The sequence below is a fragment of the Leptonychotes weddellii genome, chromosome 5 (assembly GCF_054177405.1).
Source record: "Leptonychotes weddellii isolate Sample4059 chromosome 5, ASM5417740v2, whole genome shotgun sequence".
NCBI lineage: Eukaryota > Metazoa > Chordata > Mammalia > Carnivora > Phocidae > Leptonychotes > Leptonychotes weddellii.
The window spans coordinates 83,494,463-83,509,095 of NC_138373.1; the positions used below are offsets into that span (position 1 = coordinate 83,494,463).

Sequence of the window (14,633 nt, forward strand, 5' to 3'; positions counted from 1 at the left end):
ACTTCTGAAAATGTTATGAGGATTGGTGATCACAGTAAAGAGACTTAAAAGACCCGATTCAGGACACTTTTACAGAACGTCACCATAAAAGAGTAACATAAATGTTTCTAGCCATGCAAGAATTCGGGAAATAAAACAACCTTTATTGCAATATCCTCGGTCTCTACAGGACGTAGACGCTGGGTGGATTGCTCACAGCTGTCCAGGTGATATCTTCCAGGCTGCTTCCTGTTTATAGTTTTCGGCTGCTGCATTCCAAATGGAAAAAAACACAAGTTGAAGCTTTATGGAAAAAAAAAAGATGTTTTACTGAACATTAACTCATATTGTTACTTCTCCACTTGAAATTCCAAGAAAAAGAAAGAAGCAAAGTGAATGTGATATTTTAATTCTTTCGATGGCTTCTCCAAAAAAAAAAAAAAAGCAAATAATAACAAAAAGCCTTAAGCTATCATTTTAAACCTAATTCACAAGCCTTTTAAGAAAAATGAAAATACAAAGATGTGGTACTTGCAACAGATGGAATTGAAAGTGCAGAGCCCCAAACTAGGTTTTGGATAATCCTCCTATAGCTCTCCCGATAAATATACTCAGGCAGTAAAAAACAGCACGTATGTCAAAAGACAAGCAGACTAACTCAGATTAAACTAGAATCTACTTGGGAAGCCATTGAGCTTGTAAATGTTCCAACAGTACATTTTGATCACCCTTTGAATCGTGAGGATTTTGAATCTCACACATTCACAGAACTCAGATTGGGCTACACATCACCCAAGGATCCACTGTGGAGTGAGAAAAAGCATAAGGATATCAGATTTTCTTTGGTCCAAATATGTATATATATTATTTCATAAGTATATAAACATATAATGCTGATGTAAGTATAATAAAATGATCTAGTCTTTCTCAAATGTTATAGCATTGTTCCTGGTCAAAGGACTAAAGCATCCATTATAAAGAGGATGTTAGCTGAAGTTTGACAGTTTTCTCATACTTAAAAGGAACTTAAGTTAGGTCATAGAAATAGAAATTTGTTATTCTCTAAATTTGACTTCAGTGTCATGCAGTAGAGACAGATGACTAAAGAGAAGGTAGAAAATTCAGCTCTGTAAACCTCTAATATAGAAAAATTCATAATCTCGAAATTTGTGCAAGGAATCTAGTGAACAAGTGTTTCAACAAAAATAATTATCTGTCTTACTTAAATACCTTATAGATTTTATGAAGGCTAAGTAATAATATACTTTAAAACTATTAAATTACCTATAAAAGCAAAGTATTCTAGAACTGTGAAACTTTTTTTTTCTTTTGGCCTGGAATTGCAGGTTTAGCTTTTTGAAAAATCCACTGAATTCTACTATGGGAATTAGAAATGTACTCAAATAATCAGTAATTTAATCCAAACAAGATATTGCTTTTCCAAATTCCATCAATTGTTATATCAACAGAACATCAAATTATCAAATAGTACATTGCTAGGCTATGTGCAAATAAATACACAGATTAAAAAGGTGCTGAGAAGAACTAGCAGTGGTTCTGTCGCATAGAAAATATTGAATGCATTTTAACTTAAAAAAAAAAATAGAGAGAATGTTCCTGAAATTTTAGTTTTGTTTTTCTTTTCACAATGTCACAGATGACCCTGGAAGTATGTTGCATGAGATGTGGAAAGTCGGTATCCTTCAAGCTAAGTGTATCTTCCTCACAAGATGGGTCTATGTCTTTACATAAATCCTCTGTCTTCTAGAGTCTTTAATTCTATAGTACTATTGCCCCAGAGGTCTAAAAGGAATGACGTCATGTTCTTCACAAAACTAATAAGAGGGTTGGAGAAGGAGATGTGTTGACAGAGATTTGAGTCGGAGTTCCACAGATGTAATTTGAAGAGACTTTGGCTCTAGAATGTCACTAATTCTCCATGGAGATTCTACAGCCAAAACCACTTAACTCTAAGCTTTTACAGAATACATAGCATCTTAAGCTCTCAAGAAGAAGTTTCCATTAGTGTTATTTTCAAACACACAGCTTTTTTCATTCCATTTTAAAAAGTTTGTCGTTTGTGGTTTGGCCCATCAGCAGTGATGAATGACCCTGAAAGACATCAGAAGTCCAGTCTGGTTTCAATAACCCTGAAGATATTGAATGCATTCGAAGAGGATTCTTTTTTCCTTTCAAAAACCTTTTCTCAGTTCAATTTTTCTTCTATCCCTCATCTCATACAAAAGGTTCTTCAGATTTCCCTAACTCCACAAACTTGACCTCCTACATCCTCATTCTTGAGGTCATCCACTCTGCTCATCCCCACATCTCTGAAAGATGACCTCATAAATTCTTTGGTAATCTCTTATAATCCAAAGGATGACAACACTAGTTCTAATCAAGTACTTGACCTTCCTGCTGCCTCAAAGTATAGACACTCTATAATGTATTCTTGTCTTTGTGTCCATGTCCACACAATAGCAAACTAGCACTTTGAGGCATGGTTACTCCAGTGTATACATGCATGGGTGGTATCTCCTTCTCAACCAAAATCACACTGGCTCAATAAAATAACAAAAAGTAAAGTAAAACTCCAGAAAAGCAGAAGAAAACAGCAAATCTAAATATAGTTGAGTGCTCATCTCAACTATTTTTAGCAGTTTTAGACATGATGTAGAGAAAAATTTAATATAGATTGACTTCCTGGAAGACTTTCCAAGCCTCAATTAATTCCAGTCAGAAGATTGCATGTGTAATTTTGTTCGGGTATGAAAATAGTAAATATATTCATATTTTTGTCTGATATTAACACAAATAACTAATACTAATTATAACATGACCCACTTTAGAATAGTATCTTTCTATTTTTTTTGTTATGAAACATACATATTAATTTTAAAGACTTCTTTCAGAATTTTTCAGACACACCTTTCAAAAAAGTGATGTGATCCAGTCTCATTAATTTAAATATCTAATGGCTAATGACTCTTAAACTTACATCTCCAATGCTGACTTCTCTTCTTAGATGTCAATGAATATCTCAAAATTGTCATGTGCAAATATACCTCTTGATTCTACCTCAACACCAGTCCACTCACATCTTAGTCTCCCTATCCAGTCTATCAGCAAGTCTTTATCAACTCAACCAAAAAAAAAGTACACTGAATTAGATTACTTTCTCATAATGTCCACTGCAACTGTCACAAAAACTAATTCTAACCATCGTCATTTCTTGCCTATGTTATTGTAATAATCTTCTTACTGATCTATCTGTTCTACTCTTGTTCCCACTGATTACTCAGCCCAGTAGTCAAAGTGATCTTTTAAAATATAACGAAAATTGGGGAGCCTGGGTGGCTCAGTCATTAAACATCCAACTCTTGATCTCAGCTCAGGTCTTGATCTCAGGGTCCCAAGTTCAAGCTTCACGGATAGATAGATAGATAGATAGATAGATAGATAGATAACCAAAATTCTATCAGTCCCTGCTTTAAAACCCTCCTATGGTTTCCTATTGCATGTCAATACAATCCAGACCCTCAATCCTTGTTCTTACCTTGTCTTATCTCTCCATTCTTCACCAGGCTTCAACCAAAGTGTTTCTCTGTTCCTTGAGCACACCAAATTCATTCCCACCTCAGGGTTTTTGCATCTCCTGTTTCTCTGCTTGAAATGCTTTCTTCCCCCAATCTTTGCTGAACAGGTATGTACTCTTCATTCAGGTCTCAGCCCAAATGCCAGCTCTTCAGAGGGGGCCTTTCTGGGAAATGATCACCCAGCTTCCAGTATCCCAGTCACTCTCTCATACCCCTATTTTATTTTCTTCCCAAAGGAAATTATCTCACTTTTTAAAACTTGTTTATCATCTGACTCCTGCCTTAAAAAAGCTAACTGTGACAAAGAGGAGCTTGTTTGCCTTGTTCATAGCTTATCCCTGAAGTACAGAGTAGCCAATAAGTCTAGAAACACAGGCAAATATATGGTCCATGTCATATTACATGTAATACATGACAAAATAATATTGAACATGTTTCCAGGATGTATGTAGATATTGAGTAAATATTTGGGTAATGGATGAATAAACTGGAACAGGAGTTATAAGACTCAGGTTTTAATTCTGGCTCTGCTGCTTACTAAGTTTATGACTTTATTTAAGCCACAAAATACACAGACTCAATATATTCAGTTGGAAGATAAAAATAAGGTGATATAATGTTATATTAAGTGAATCAAAAGATATAATGCATCAAAAGCACTTTTTAAACTAAAAAGTATAATACAGCTAAGAGGTATTAAAAGAATATGGTGTGGGAGTTGTTAAGCTTATTTAGCATTATTTTCATATAAAGTTTGGGGCAGAAAACCTTTTAACTTTTTTTTCAATTGAACATGTGCTGTCCCTCTTGGAATAATTCTTTGATGATTTCTAATGACAAACCTTATACAACTGTTTATGAATTTTAGACTATTGAAGTTTTTGTAGAAGAAGGTGGCAATTTTTTACATAGGTTAAAAGTGAAGCTTACAATTTCTTCTAATTGCACTCATTTACAATCATCAAATCTTGGGGCTGTTACCTATTCACAGCTTCAATAATAAGAAAAAACACTTACCACTCCAGTGTGTTTCTTACAGGACTCAAAAGGAAGAGAACCTTCACCAGTTCGCCAGCTATCCTCACCAATCTCATCACTCAAGAGAAACTCATTCAGCTTTTGAACACTGCAAAAACCAACCAAACAAAAAAGGGGTTAAAAATAAAGCCACCAACAATGAAGTTCTACTAAAATAAACAAGCATTTCCCTCACTCATTATCATGTTGAGCAAGCCACCTCTGAGAGTCATTTCTCAAGACCAACTGGGAATTCAGCTCCGAGGAACAAGCATCCTAACTAAATTGCCCAAGAATGATGGACTCCCAGGACCTGGGACTTTCAGTGCTAAAACTAGAATTGTCTCAGGAAAACCAGGAACAATTTGTCACCCCTTGAATGCAGCCAGATTTTTTTGCACTTTTTTTTTTTTTTTTTTGCAATTATGTCTCTTGTCAAAGACAGTAGAGTTGAGAAGGAATTTGAAACAGAGTGGTTAAAAATAATAATGCCAATGAGGGAAGTACCCATTATTCTAATTTTACAAATGAGGGGAAATAAGTTATAGAGAAGCTACATAGCCTGCTTAAAAGCATTTAGCATATAACACACAGCTCTGGGGTCCATGACCATTCTGCTATCTTGCTTAAGCACTATACACTACACATATTTTCTGAACCTGGCAAGAAGATGGGCCTCTACAGAGTTGCTGTTCGGTGTTGACAAAGGACCAACAGCATCAGCGTCACCTGGAGCTTACCAGAGACTCTCAGGCCCCACCCAAACCCTACTAAGTCAAAATATTCATTTTCACAAGATCCAGAAATGCTTCATAAACACATTACCGTTTGAGAAGCCTGGCTCTAGAAGAGTGGTTTGCAAACATCCTTTATTATGGTCTCCTTGGGCAGGGCACAAGACTCCTTGGCCCACCTACCCCTCCTATTCTAACTTTTTCAAACCAATTATAGAATCAAGAGCAAAAAGAAAAAACCAAGGAAACAACAACATGATTTGAAAACATCCTCCTATAAATAGAATAATATGCTAAAGGAAGTTGCAAAAGAAATGCTCCTTTTAGCATCCTAGGATGCTGAAGGTGAACAAACTAGATTGGCTCATGCAGCATCAACCACAGGGGATACATTGCCTGTGGTAGGAAACTAGAAAATAAAGATTTGAAACAAAAAATTTCTTTATATTTTTTTTTCATTTGAACTTGTAGTCAAGTTAAGTGCCTCCAAAAAGGTCTGCAAAGCTTTTTGTGTGTGTGCATATGTGTTTGTAGTATGTGTGTGTGTGTGTGTGTGTGTGCGACAGACTAATAAAATGAAGAAAAGTAGTAACTCAGTCTCTTGCCTATTATCTTTAAGCCTGGTGGCCTCGCATGCCATAGAAACTGCTTCTTTTTATTGGAAACAGAAAGGTGAATAAATTCCGGCACTCTAATTATTAGCTTCCAAACTGCATTTACAGAGAACTAAAAAAGATAATTGTTTAAGAGGAATTTTGGTTGAATAATACTTCATATGTATACACTACATTTTATTTATTTATTTATTCATCCACTGATGGATATTTGGGTTGTTTCCACTTTTTGGCTACTGTGAATAATGCTGCTATGAGCCTGGATGTACAAATATCTATCCAAGTTCCTGCCGCTTTGAATTTTTTTGGGAGGGGTATATCCAGAAGTGGAACAGCTGCATCAAATGCTAATTCTACGTTGAATTTTTTGAGAAACCACCATACTGTTTTCAACAGCACCTGCACCAGGGTTCTGCGATTCCTGATACAATATAATAGAGTTATAACATGGATGAACCTTGAAGACATTATGCTAAGTAAATAAACCAGGCACAACCCCCCCCCAACCCCAGCAAATAGCATATGAGTCTACCTACATGAGGTATCTAGAAGAGTCAAATTCAGAGAGACTGAAAGTCAGTGGTGGTTTCCAGGGGCTGGTAGGAGAGGCAATTGTTATTGTTTAATGAATACAGATTCTAATTTGAGGAGATGAAGAGGTTCCAGAATGGATTGTGGTGATGGTTGCATGGTTGCACGGCAATGTGCATGTACTTAATGTGACTGAACTATACACATAAAATGGCTTAAATGGCAAATTTTATGTTATGTGTGTTTTACTGCTATTTAAAAAAGAATTTTAGACTCCTCCAAAAAAAAAAAGAAAGAAAGAAAGAAAAGCTTCAGTTTGTGTACTTTCTTTGAGTCTTTGTCAGCAAATACTGACCATATACACTGGAAAGCCAACATTAGAAATGCCTTATGAAATGGCCATTTATTTATCTTAAATGACAGGTATTTATTCTTTACTTTTTTAAATTTTATTTTATTATGTTATGTTAATCACCATACATTACATCATTAGTTTTTGATGTAGTGTTCCATGATTCATTGTTTGCGTATAACACCCAGTGCTCCAAATTGAGGTATAATTGACATATATTAGTTTCAGGTGTACAACATAATGATTCAGTATTTGTATATATTGCAACCTGATCAGCACAATAAGTCTAGCTAACACTGTTACCATACAGAGTTAGAATTGTTTTTCTTGGAATAGGAATGTCTAAGATCTACCTCAAAAGTAGTAGTGAAAGATCTTCTTTACCTTTATAGATTTTAGTGGTCATTCTGTCCTTATATTTTGAAGAGTGGATTTTAAGGAACACAGCTTTGTCATTCTAAGGAATACCTTTTAAATTTTATTTACTTGACAGAGAGATAGACAGAAGAGCACAAGCAGAGGGAGTGGCAGAGGGAGAGGGAGAAGCAGGCTCTGCACTGAGCAGGGAACCCGATGCGGGACTCGATCCCAGGACCCTGAGATCATGACCTGAGCCGAAGGCAGACGCCTAACCATCTGAGCCACCCAGGCGCCCTAAGGAATACCTTTTAAACAATCTCATACTATGTCTTTGCACACGAAGGGAAGTCCAGTGGTCAGGCTCTTTTGCCTTTCTAACTCTATATCTAGCTGCTCCTAGCACATATTACTCAATGAATGTTTGCTGAATAAATCAAAGAAGGAATAAACCAATGACTCAGACATTTAAATAAAGTCAGTTGATTCAGTTCTCCATTTCACTTTTCTAATACACACACAAATCTTACTGAAGCTTTTATGGAATTAATGAGCCCCATTCTTGCTAAACATCAGGAAGCAATGGTCTCTGAGCATAACTGGGGCACAGAGCGAACTTTTTTCCTCTCTATAACATCCCACTTTGGAACTCCAATTACAAGGACTATTGGAGGACCCCAAGATGAATACTTCCCTGAACCTCCTCTTCCTTTCCCTTCCCCTGCCCTCCTCATTCTAGGCTGAGGGTCCCTGGCAGTGCTATTTTGTCATTTTTTGTTACTATCTCTCCCGTTACACTGTGAACTCCTTAAGAGCAAAGATTTTCATCTTCAGAATCTAGCCAATGTCAAAAATACAACATAGTAATTTCTCAAGAAATGTCTGGTGAATGAATAAATGGGTAATACAAAAAGCATTTCCAATTCATATGAGGTCCTTTCAGAAATCACTGAGGCAGAGCAATTATGGAAAATGCATGAATCCTGACCAAGGGTGAAGTAATTTCCACCATGCTGCCAGGGTTATATATTAAAAATCCAAATCTGTTTATGCAGCATTCCTCTCCTTAAAATAACAAATGGCACCCCTTTGCCTTCCGCATCCTTAGCATCATTTCCAGGCTGCTCAGGATTTTACTCTCCAGCTTCATCCCCTTCCACCTTCCACATCAGAACCTGTCACCAATTACACTCAACTATGTTTAGTTCCCTAAATGTACCAAGATCTCTCACCTACTTACTCACCCTTTCCCCCCTGAATACATTGTTCTCTCCGCTTGAAAATGGTTTCCCTTTTTCTTCAACTGACCAAGTCCTACCTATTCTTTAAGATCTTATGAAGGAGCCACTAACTCTTTTAAATCTTCACTGACGGAACTGCTGCCTTCTCACTCAATGAACTTCAGTGACCCTCATATATGGGCCCATGGTATTCTGTGTAGAGCTCTGTAAATAACTTAACACACCATATTGTACTTAGTTTCCCCTCCTGGTCTCTCCAACTAGACTGCAGGTTCCCTGTGGATTTCATTCTACCTTTCATCTTTGCAATTCTTAATACTTTGTAATGTACCCAAAGTATTAACAAGTAAATGTAGACCCACAGAAGATACCTCTCTGAAGCACAGAATGGAGATTAATAAAATGGGAGTAAATTAGTAAAATGGAAATTGGTAAAGTATCTAAAATACTTAGGCAATGTGCCAGGCCCTGTTCATATACTATCTCATTTAATTGTTTCAATCACCATAAGCAGGAGCTATTATTGTGCTCATTTAATAAGTGAGGAAGCTGAGCTATAGAGACACAAAATGACGTGCTGGAGGTTGAACAATGAGTACTCTAAGGCCGTACTAGGATTTGACAGCAGATGTATTTGATACCAACCAATTTCCTAGCCTGCCTCCACCATCTTTTTGGTCAGTGTTTTACTAATTTCTCATGTGTTTGGATAATTCATACCAGTCTTTAAGGTTTTAGCTACACATGTTATTTTTTCACTTTTCAAATTTCACTTTGGGTGTTTAGATAAAGCTTGAGTACCTTGGACAGGTGCTATTATGTTAATTGGGAATAAGTGACTCTGTTGCTGGCAATTATGTGCTTTTCTTGTAAGAACTATAACATTTTGTAAACAGGGACCAGAGGTTGAAGTACTCATGCTCTATGATAAATATCAATAACAATTTATTTGATCAAAGGTAACTGTCCTGGACTAGCCAAGCATACATTCCTTTGGGAGGTACATAAGAGAAAGGATAAAAAGTTATTTTCCAACAGAGCAAAGGATTGGTTTTACACATTTTACTCTTGGCATATAACATCTTTGGACATAGATATTGCATTATACATCAAATACCAGAAACCTTCACTGAAATTATTTGTATAAGAATAGAACATATCAACTTATATCCTCCTCCAGAAAAGCAAAAACACATATATTATTTCCTTACAAATAAAGCAAAGTGGAAAAATGAGGCAAGCATCTTGGAAAATCCCTCTTACTCTGTATTTTAATATTTTAGATAATAGTGACTTTTCCTACTCCTCCTCGTTTCGTGACTCCGTTTTTGCAAATGTAGACTGGAATACGATATCATAAAATGTTCAGAAAACTCAAACGGTGTGGAATGTAGGGTTGTAAGGAGATAACCTGAATCATATCTGCCTCTTTCTTCCCTTTTATTATGTATACCTGGGGTCCTGCCCATTGAGCACCATGAAGACCATTTTGGCTAACAAACTAAACATTTTTAAAAGAAAGTATAGAATTTTCATGTAGGAAATAGTTTTACATAGCATGGAATTTTCCTACATTAGAGAAGTTTGTAAGTCTCTCTTTTTTTTTTTTTAATTTTTTATTTATTTGTGAGAGAGAGAATGAGAGACAGAGAGCATGAGAGGGAGGAGGGTCAGAGGGAGAAGCAGACTCCCTGCCGAGCAGGGAGCCCGATGCGGGACTCGATCCCGGGACTCCAGGATCATGACCTGAGCTGAAGGCAGTCGCTTAACCAACTGAGCCACCCAGGCGCCCATAAATGAGTTTTTATTTTTTTATTTTTATTTTTTTATTTTTTTAAGATTTTATTTATTTATTTGAGAGAGAGAATGAGAGAGAGCGAGCACATGAGAGGGGGGAGGGTCAGAGGGAGAAGCAGACTCCCCGCCGAGCAGGGAGCCCGATGTGGGACTCGATCCCGGGACTCCAGGATCATGACCTGAGCCGAAGGCAGTCGCTTAACCGACTGAGCCACCCAGGCGCCCCAAGAAGTTTGTAAGTCTCTTACAGGCATGTGTAACGCAAGTTTGGGAGTATGTTGCACCCTCTTCTAGCCCACCAAATCTCTGAAGCAAAGAACTTATGACTTCCATGGTCCTGAAGAAGAGGTTTCAAAATCAGCTCACCAAAGTCTCCGATTATAAATAGGCTGCTCAGCTTGTTGTGGGCCAACTGGCATCAAAGACCTGCCATGGGTTCCCAGGCACAGAAGAAAATGCCAAACCCAGTCAATACTGGGAAAAAGCTCATTTGGGTTCCTAGAACCAGCACACGGTGGGGAAAAGGCCTGGCTCCTCTGTTGACCAGTCATCTCTGTAGGACCCACAAATCAACCACTGAGACTCATTTTAGAGAAGCAAGTCTTTATAAGCTGATTCTATTCAGCCTATGGCTTAGGAAATCGGGAGCTGAGCCCTGAAAACAGACTGGTCTTTATCAAACTGGCAAATGCCTTTCCCTGGAATGTAAACAAAAAAGAGTGCTATGCAGAAATATACAGTGAATATTATCCACTCTCAACTTCACCAGCATTTATTGCAGCAGGATTGTATACTATGGCGTGGGAGGGCACGCCTAGGTTTTTTGGTGGGGTTTTTTTTTCTGTTTTTTTTCTTTTTCACATAAACTCTTTAAGTCCTTTTGATGCTTGGTAACCCCCTGATTTCAGAGAAGTTATTTGTTATAAGTCATCAACTAAATGTTTTTTATCCCCACTTGAGATACAAAGTCAAATTCCAATTAAAAATGAAACCATGAGAGGGACAGCTATGAAATGGAGAAAATGAAACTAAGGACCAAAATAGCAGACTTTGGCCATTCATCAATTTTATTGTTTGAAGTAGCTTCCCTTCCAGAGCACTGCCTAATTTGGAAGTGGCGCTACGAAAATCAGTCCGTGTTCTGTACAACTGTTTCAAGAGGCAGAACAGTAAGTAAAGCAAAGGAGGCAGACGAGGCCAGAGAGTCTGTCCCTTAAACTCTGACAGCTCCAGAATTGTTTACCTGTGACATAACCTACAGAACAGGGCTAAAATCATTTTGTGATACTATTATAACCAATCAGAACTTCAGTTTATAGTAAGATAATGCACATGCATCTTCCCATTGTTTGGGACTGAGCCATTGTTAAACCAGTATAAATAATTGTCCAAAACTGAAGATTCTGGAATTTTAAATGTCAGATACTAGTTTTCTTCATAATACATAGCCATTGGGAAAACTATCTCATTTTAAAAGACCTTACAAGAAAAATTAATTAATTAATTAATTAAAACAAAAGCCCTTACAAAAAAATATTCAACCTTGCTATCAGTGGCAACACCAGGCTTCATGTATTTAAGGCCTCTGTTTTCCAGTTTTCCTTAGTATTGTAACATCTTGACATTTCTTTCAAAGGCCAGCTGTGATAATGACTGCTTATGAAACATGCTGGGTTTTTATGAAGTTTATGAGATCTTATAAGCGAAATACTACTTGAAGACTTCTCTGTTCATAATAGAGTATCAGACACAGTAGACTGTGGCACATACAGCATTATATAATATAGTATAATAAAGTTTGGTAGCATACTTATTTATATAGCACAAGAAAAGTGGTGGGAAAATGGTCATTATCATATCACATCTACTTTTATTGTTGTGCATTGCAGGAAACTATAAGTCTGAGACAAAGTATACACTGGTTAAAAAAAACGAGAGAAGCATATTTAAAATGAGCAAAATGTGGAAGGGTTTTGCAAAGTCTTTCCATTGGCAGAAGCCATGACCCTTACTTAAATTTTTTCCCGGTTAAATTAAAATTAAAAGAGTAAATATGTGTTGATGGGAACATTGCCCATCACTATAACTGCAAAGATAAACTGAACAGCTTTACTGGAAAATATTATGGCCATTTTCATTTAAAAAATATTAAAAATGGGGGAGACTGGGTGGCTCAGTCATTAAGTGTCCGACTCTTGGTTTCAGCTCATGTCGTGATCTTGCAGTCATGGGATCAAGCCCCACACAGGGCTCTGCACTCAGTGCAGAGTCTGTTTCAAATTCTCTCTCCCTCTCCCTCTCAAATTAATAAATAAAATCTTTAAAAAATTTTTTTAAATGTGTACAATTTTTGACCTACCACTCTTTAAAAGCAACGTAGCAATATTCATTAAGAACCTTAAAAATGAATCATGGAACACTACATCAAAAACTAATGATGTAATGTATGGTGATTAACATAACATAATAAAATTTAAAAAAAAAGAGGTAATCCCAGGAGAAAAAAAAAAGAACCTTAAAAATGTGCGTACCATTCATACAACTGAACACCAAAGAAACCCCAAATAATCTAATTAAGAAATGGGCAGAAGACATGAATAGACATTTCACCAAAGAAAACCTACAGATGGCCAAACAGACACATGAAAAGATGCTCAACATCACTAATCATCAAGGAAATGTGAATCAAAACTACCATGCGATATCACCTTATACCTGTCAGAATGGCGAAGATCAAAAACACAAGAAACAACAAGTGTTGGCCAGGATGTGGAGAAAAAGGAATCTTCGTACACTGTTGGTAGAAATGCAAACTGGTGCAGTCATTGTGGAAGACAGTATGGAGGTTCCTCAAAAAATTAAAAATAGAACTACCCTACAATCCAGTAATCCCACTACTGGGTATTTACCCAAAGAATGCAAAAACACTAATTCGAAAAGATATATGTGCCCCTATGTTTATTGCAGCATTATTTATAATAGCCAAATGATGGAAACAACCCAAGTATCCATCAACAGATGAATCGATAAAGAAGATAAAGATACACACACACACACACACACACACACTAGAATATTACTCAGCCATAGAAAAGAATGAAATCTTGCCATCTGCAACAACATGGTTGGAGCTAGAGAGTATAATGCTAAGTGAAATAAGTCAGTCACAGAAAGAGAAATACCATATAATTTCACTCACATGTGGAAATTAAGAAACAAAACAAATGAACAAAGGGGGAAATAAGAGACAAACCAAGAAACACTCAACTCTAGAAAACAAACTGATAGTTACCTGAGGGGAGATGGGTGGGGGGGATAGATGAGATAGGTGAAAGAGGTTAAGAGTACACTTATCTTGATTAGCACTGAGTAATGTATGGAATTGTTGGATCATTGTATTTTATACCTGAAACTAATATAACACTGTATGTTAACTATAATTGAGTTAAAATAAAAAACTTAATAAAATTTTTTAAATGTGGATACTGTTAGAACTAGTATCCCTACTTCCAGAAATCTGTCTTAAGAAAATAATCAGAGAGGGCGCCTGGGTGGCTCAGTTGGTTAAGCGACTGCCTTCGGCTCAGGTCATGATCCTGGAGTCCCTGGATCGAGTCCCGCAGCAGGGAGCCCGCTTCTGCCTCTGACCCTCCCCCCTCTCATGTGCTCTCTCTCTCTCATTCTCTCTGTCTCAAATAAATAAATTAAAAAAATCTTAAAAAAAAAATTTAAAAAAATAAATAAATAAAAAATAAAAAATAAATAAATAAATAAATAAAGAAAATAATCAGAGAAAAGTTTAAAGATATAAAAAGATGTTTATATCAATGTTATTTATGTTGGGTAGAAAGTAGAAAAGCTCTAAGTGCCCAATAAGGAGGGAATCATTAAATTAACTTACAGTACTTCAAAACTATGGACTATTGCATAACCAATAAACATCCTGATCTTAATGAGGGGAAAAAATAAAAACAAAAAGTGAAATAAGGAGTCAAAAGCTACATAAACTCAAAATTTTTATTTCAGAATAATAGTTATTTTCATTTAAAAATAATTGTAAAAGACTGAAAAGTAGCATATTCAAATTTTAACAACGGTTATCTTGGGCAGTGATTTGAATGTTCTCATTTATACTTTTTCAAATTGACTACCACCAGCATATATTATTTCTATAATCAAGCAAAGAATTCCAGACATTCCAGGGCATACCTTATGATGGCTTTGACTGCAAATCTGACCACTGTGGAGAGCAGGAACAGCGGGGTGACCAGGATATGAAAGAGAGACAGGGAAGCAAAGGCCTCTGCAGGTTTTAGATTGTTCCCACTAGCATACGCATGGGTCACGAATGTCTGCACAAAGAGAGAAGTTCTTTAGAGCAAGCTGGAGAAAATTTCACAAATGCTTACATTCAA

The 14,633-nt window shown here is 36.5% G+C and overlaps 1 protein-coding gene across 8 annotated transcripts in view; it reads right to left on the reverse strand.

The window, feature by feature from the left end:
- Positions 1-14,633, reverse strand: part of ABCC9 (ATP binding cassette subfamily C member 9) — a 137,585-nt gene that overhangs the window by 83,193 nt on the left and 39,759 nt on the right. For all 8 annotated transcript variants that reach the window (XM_081821328.1, XM_081821325.1, XM_081821329.1 and 5 more), the window contains 3 exons: positions 14,428-14,570; positions 4,593-4,701; positions 141-248 (listed from right to left, as the gene is read on the reverse strand). In XM_081821328.1, coding sequence (XP_081677454.1) covers positions 141-248; positions 4,593-4,701; positions 14,428-14,570 — 360 coding nt within the window. The remainder of the gene's footprint in view (positions 1-140; positions 249-4,592; positions 4,702-14,427; positions 14,571-14,633) is intronic.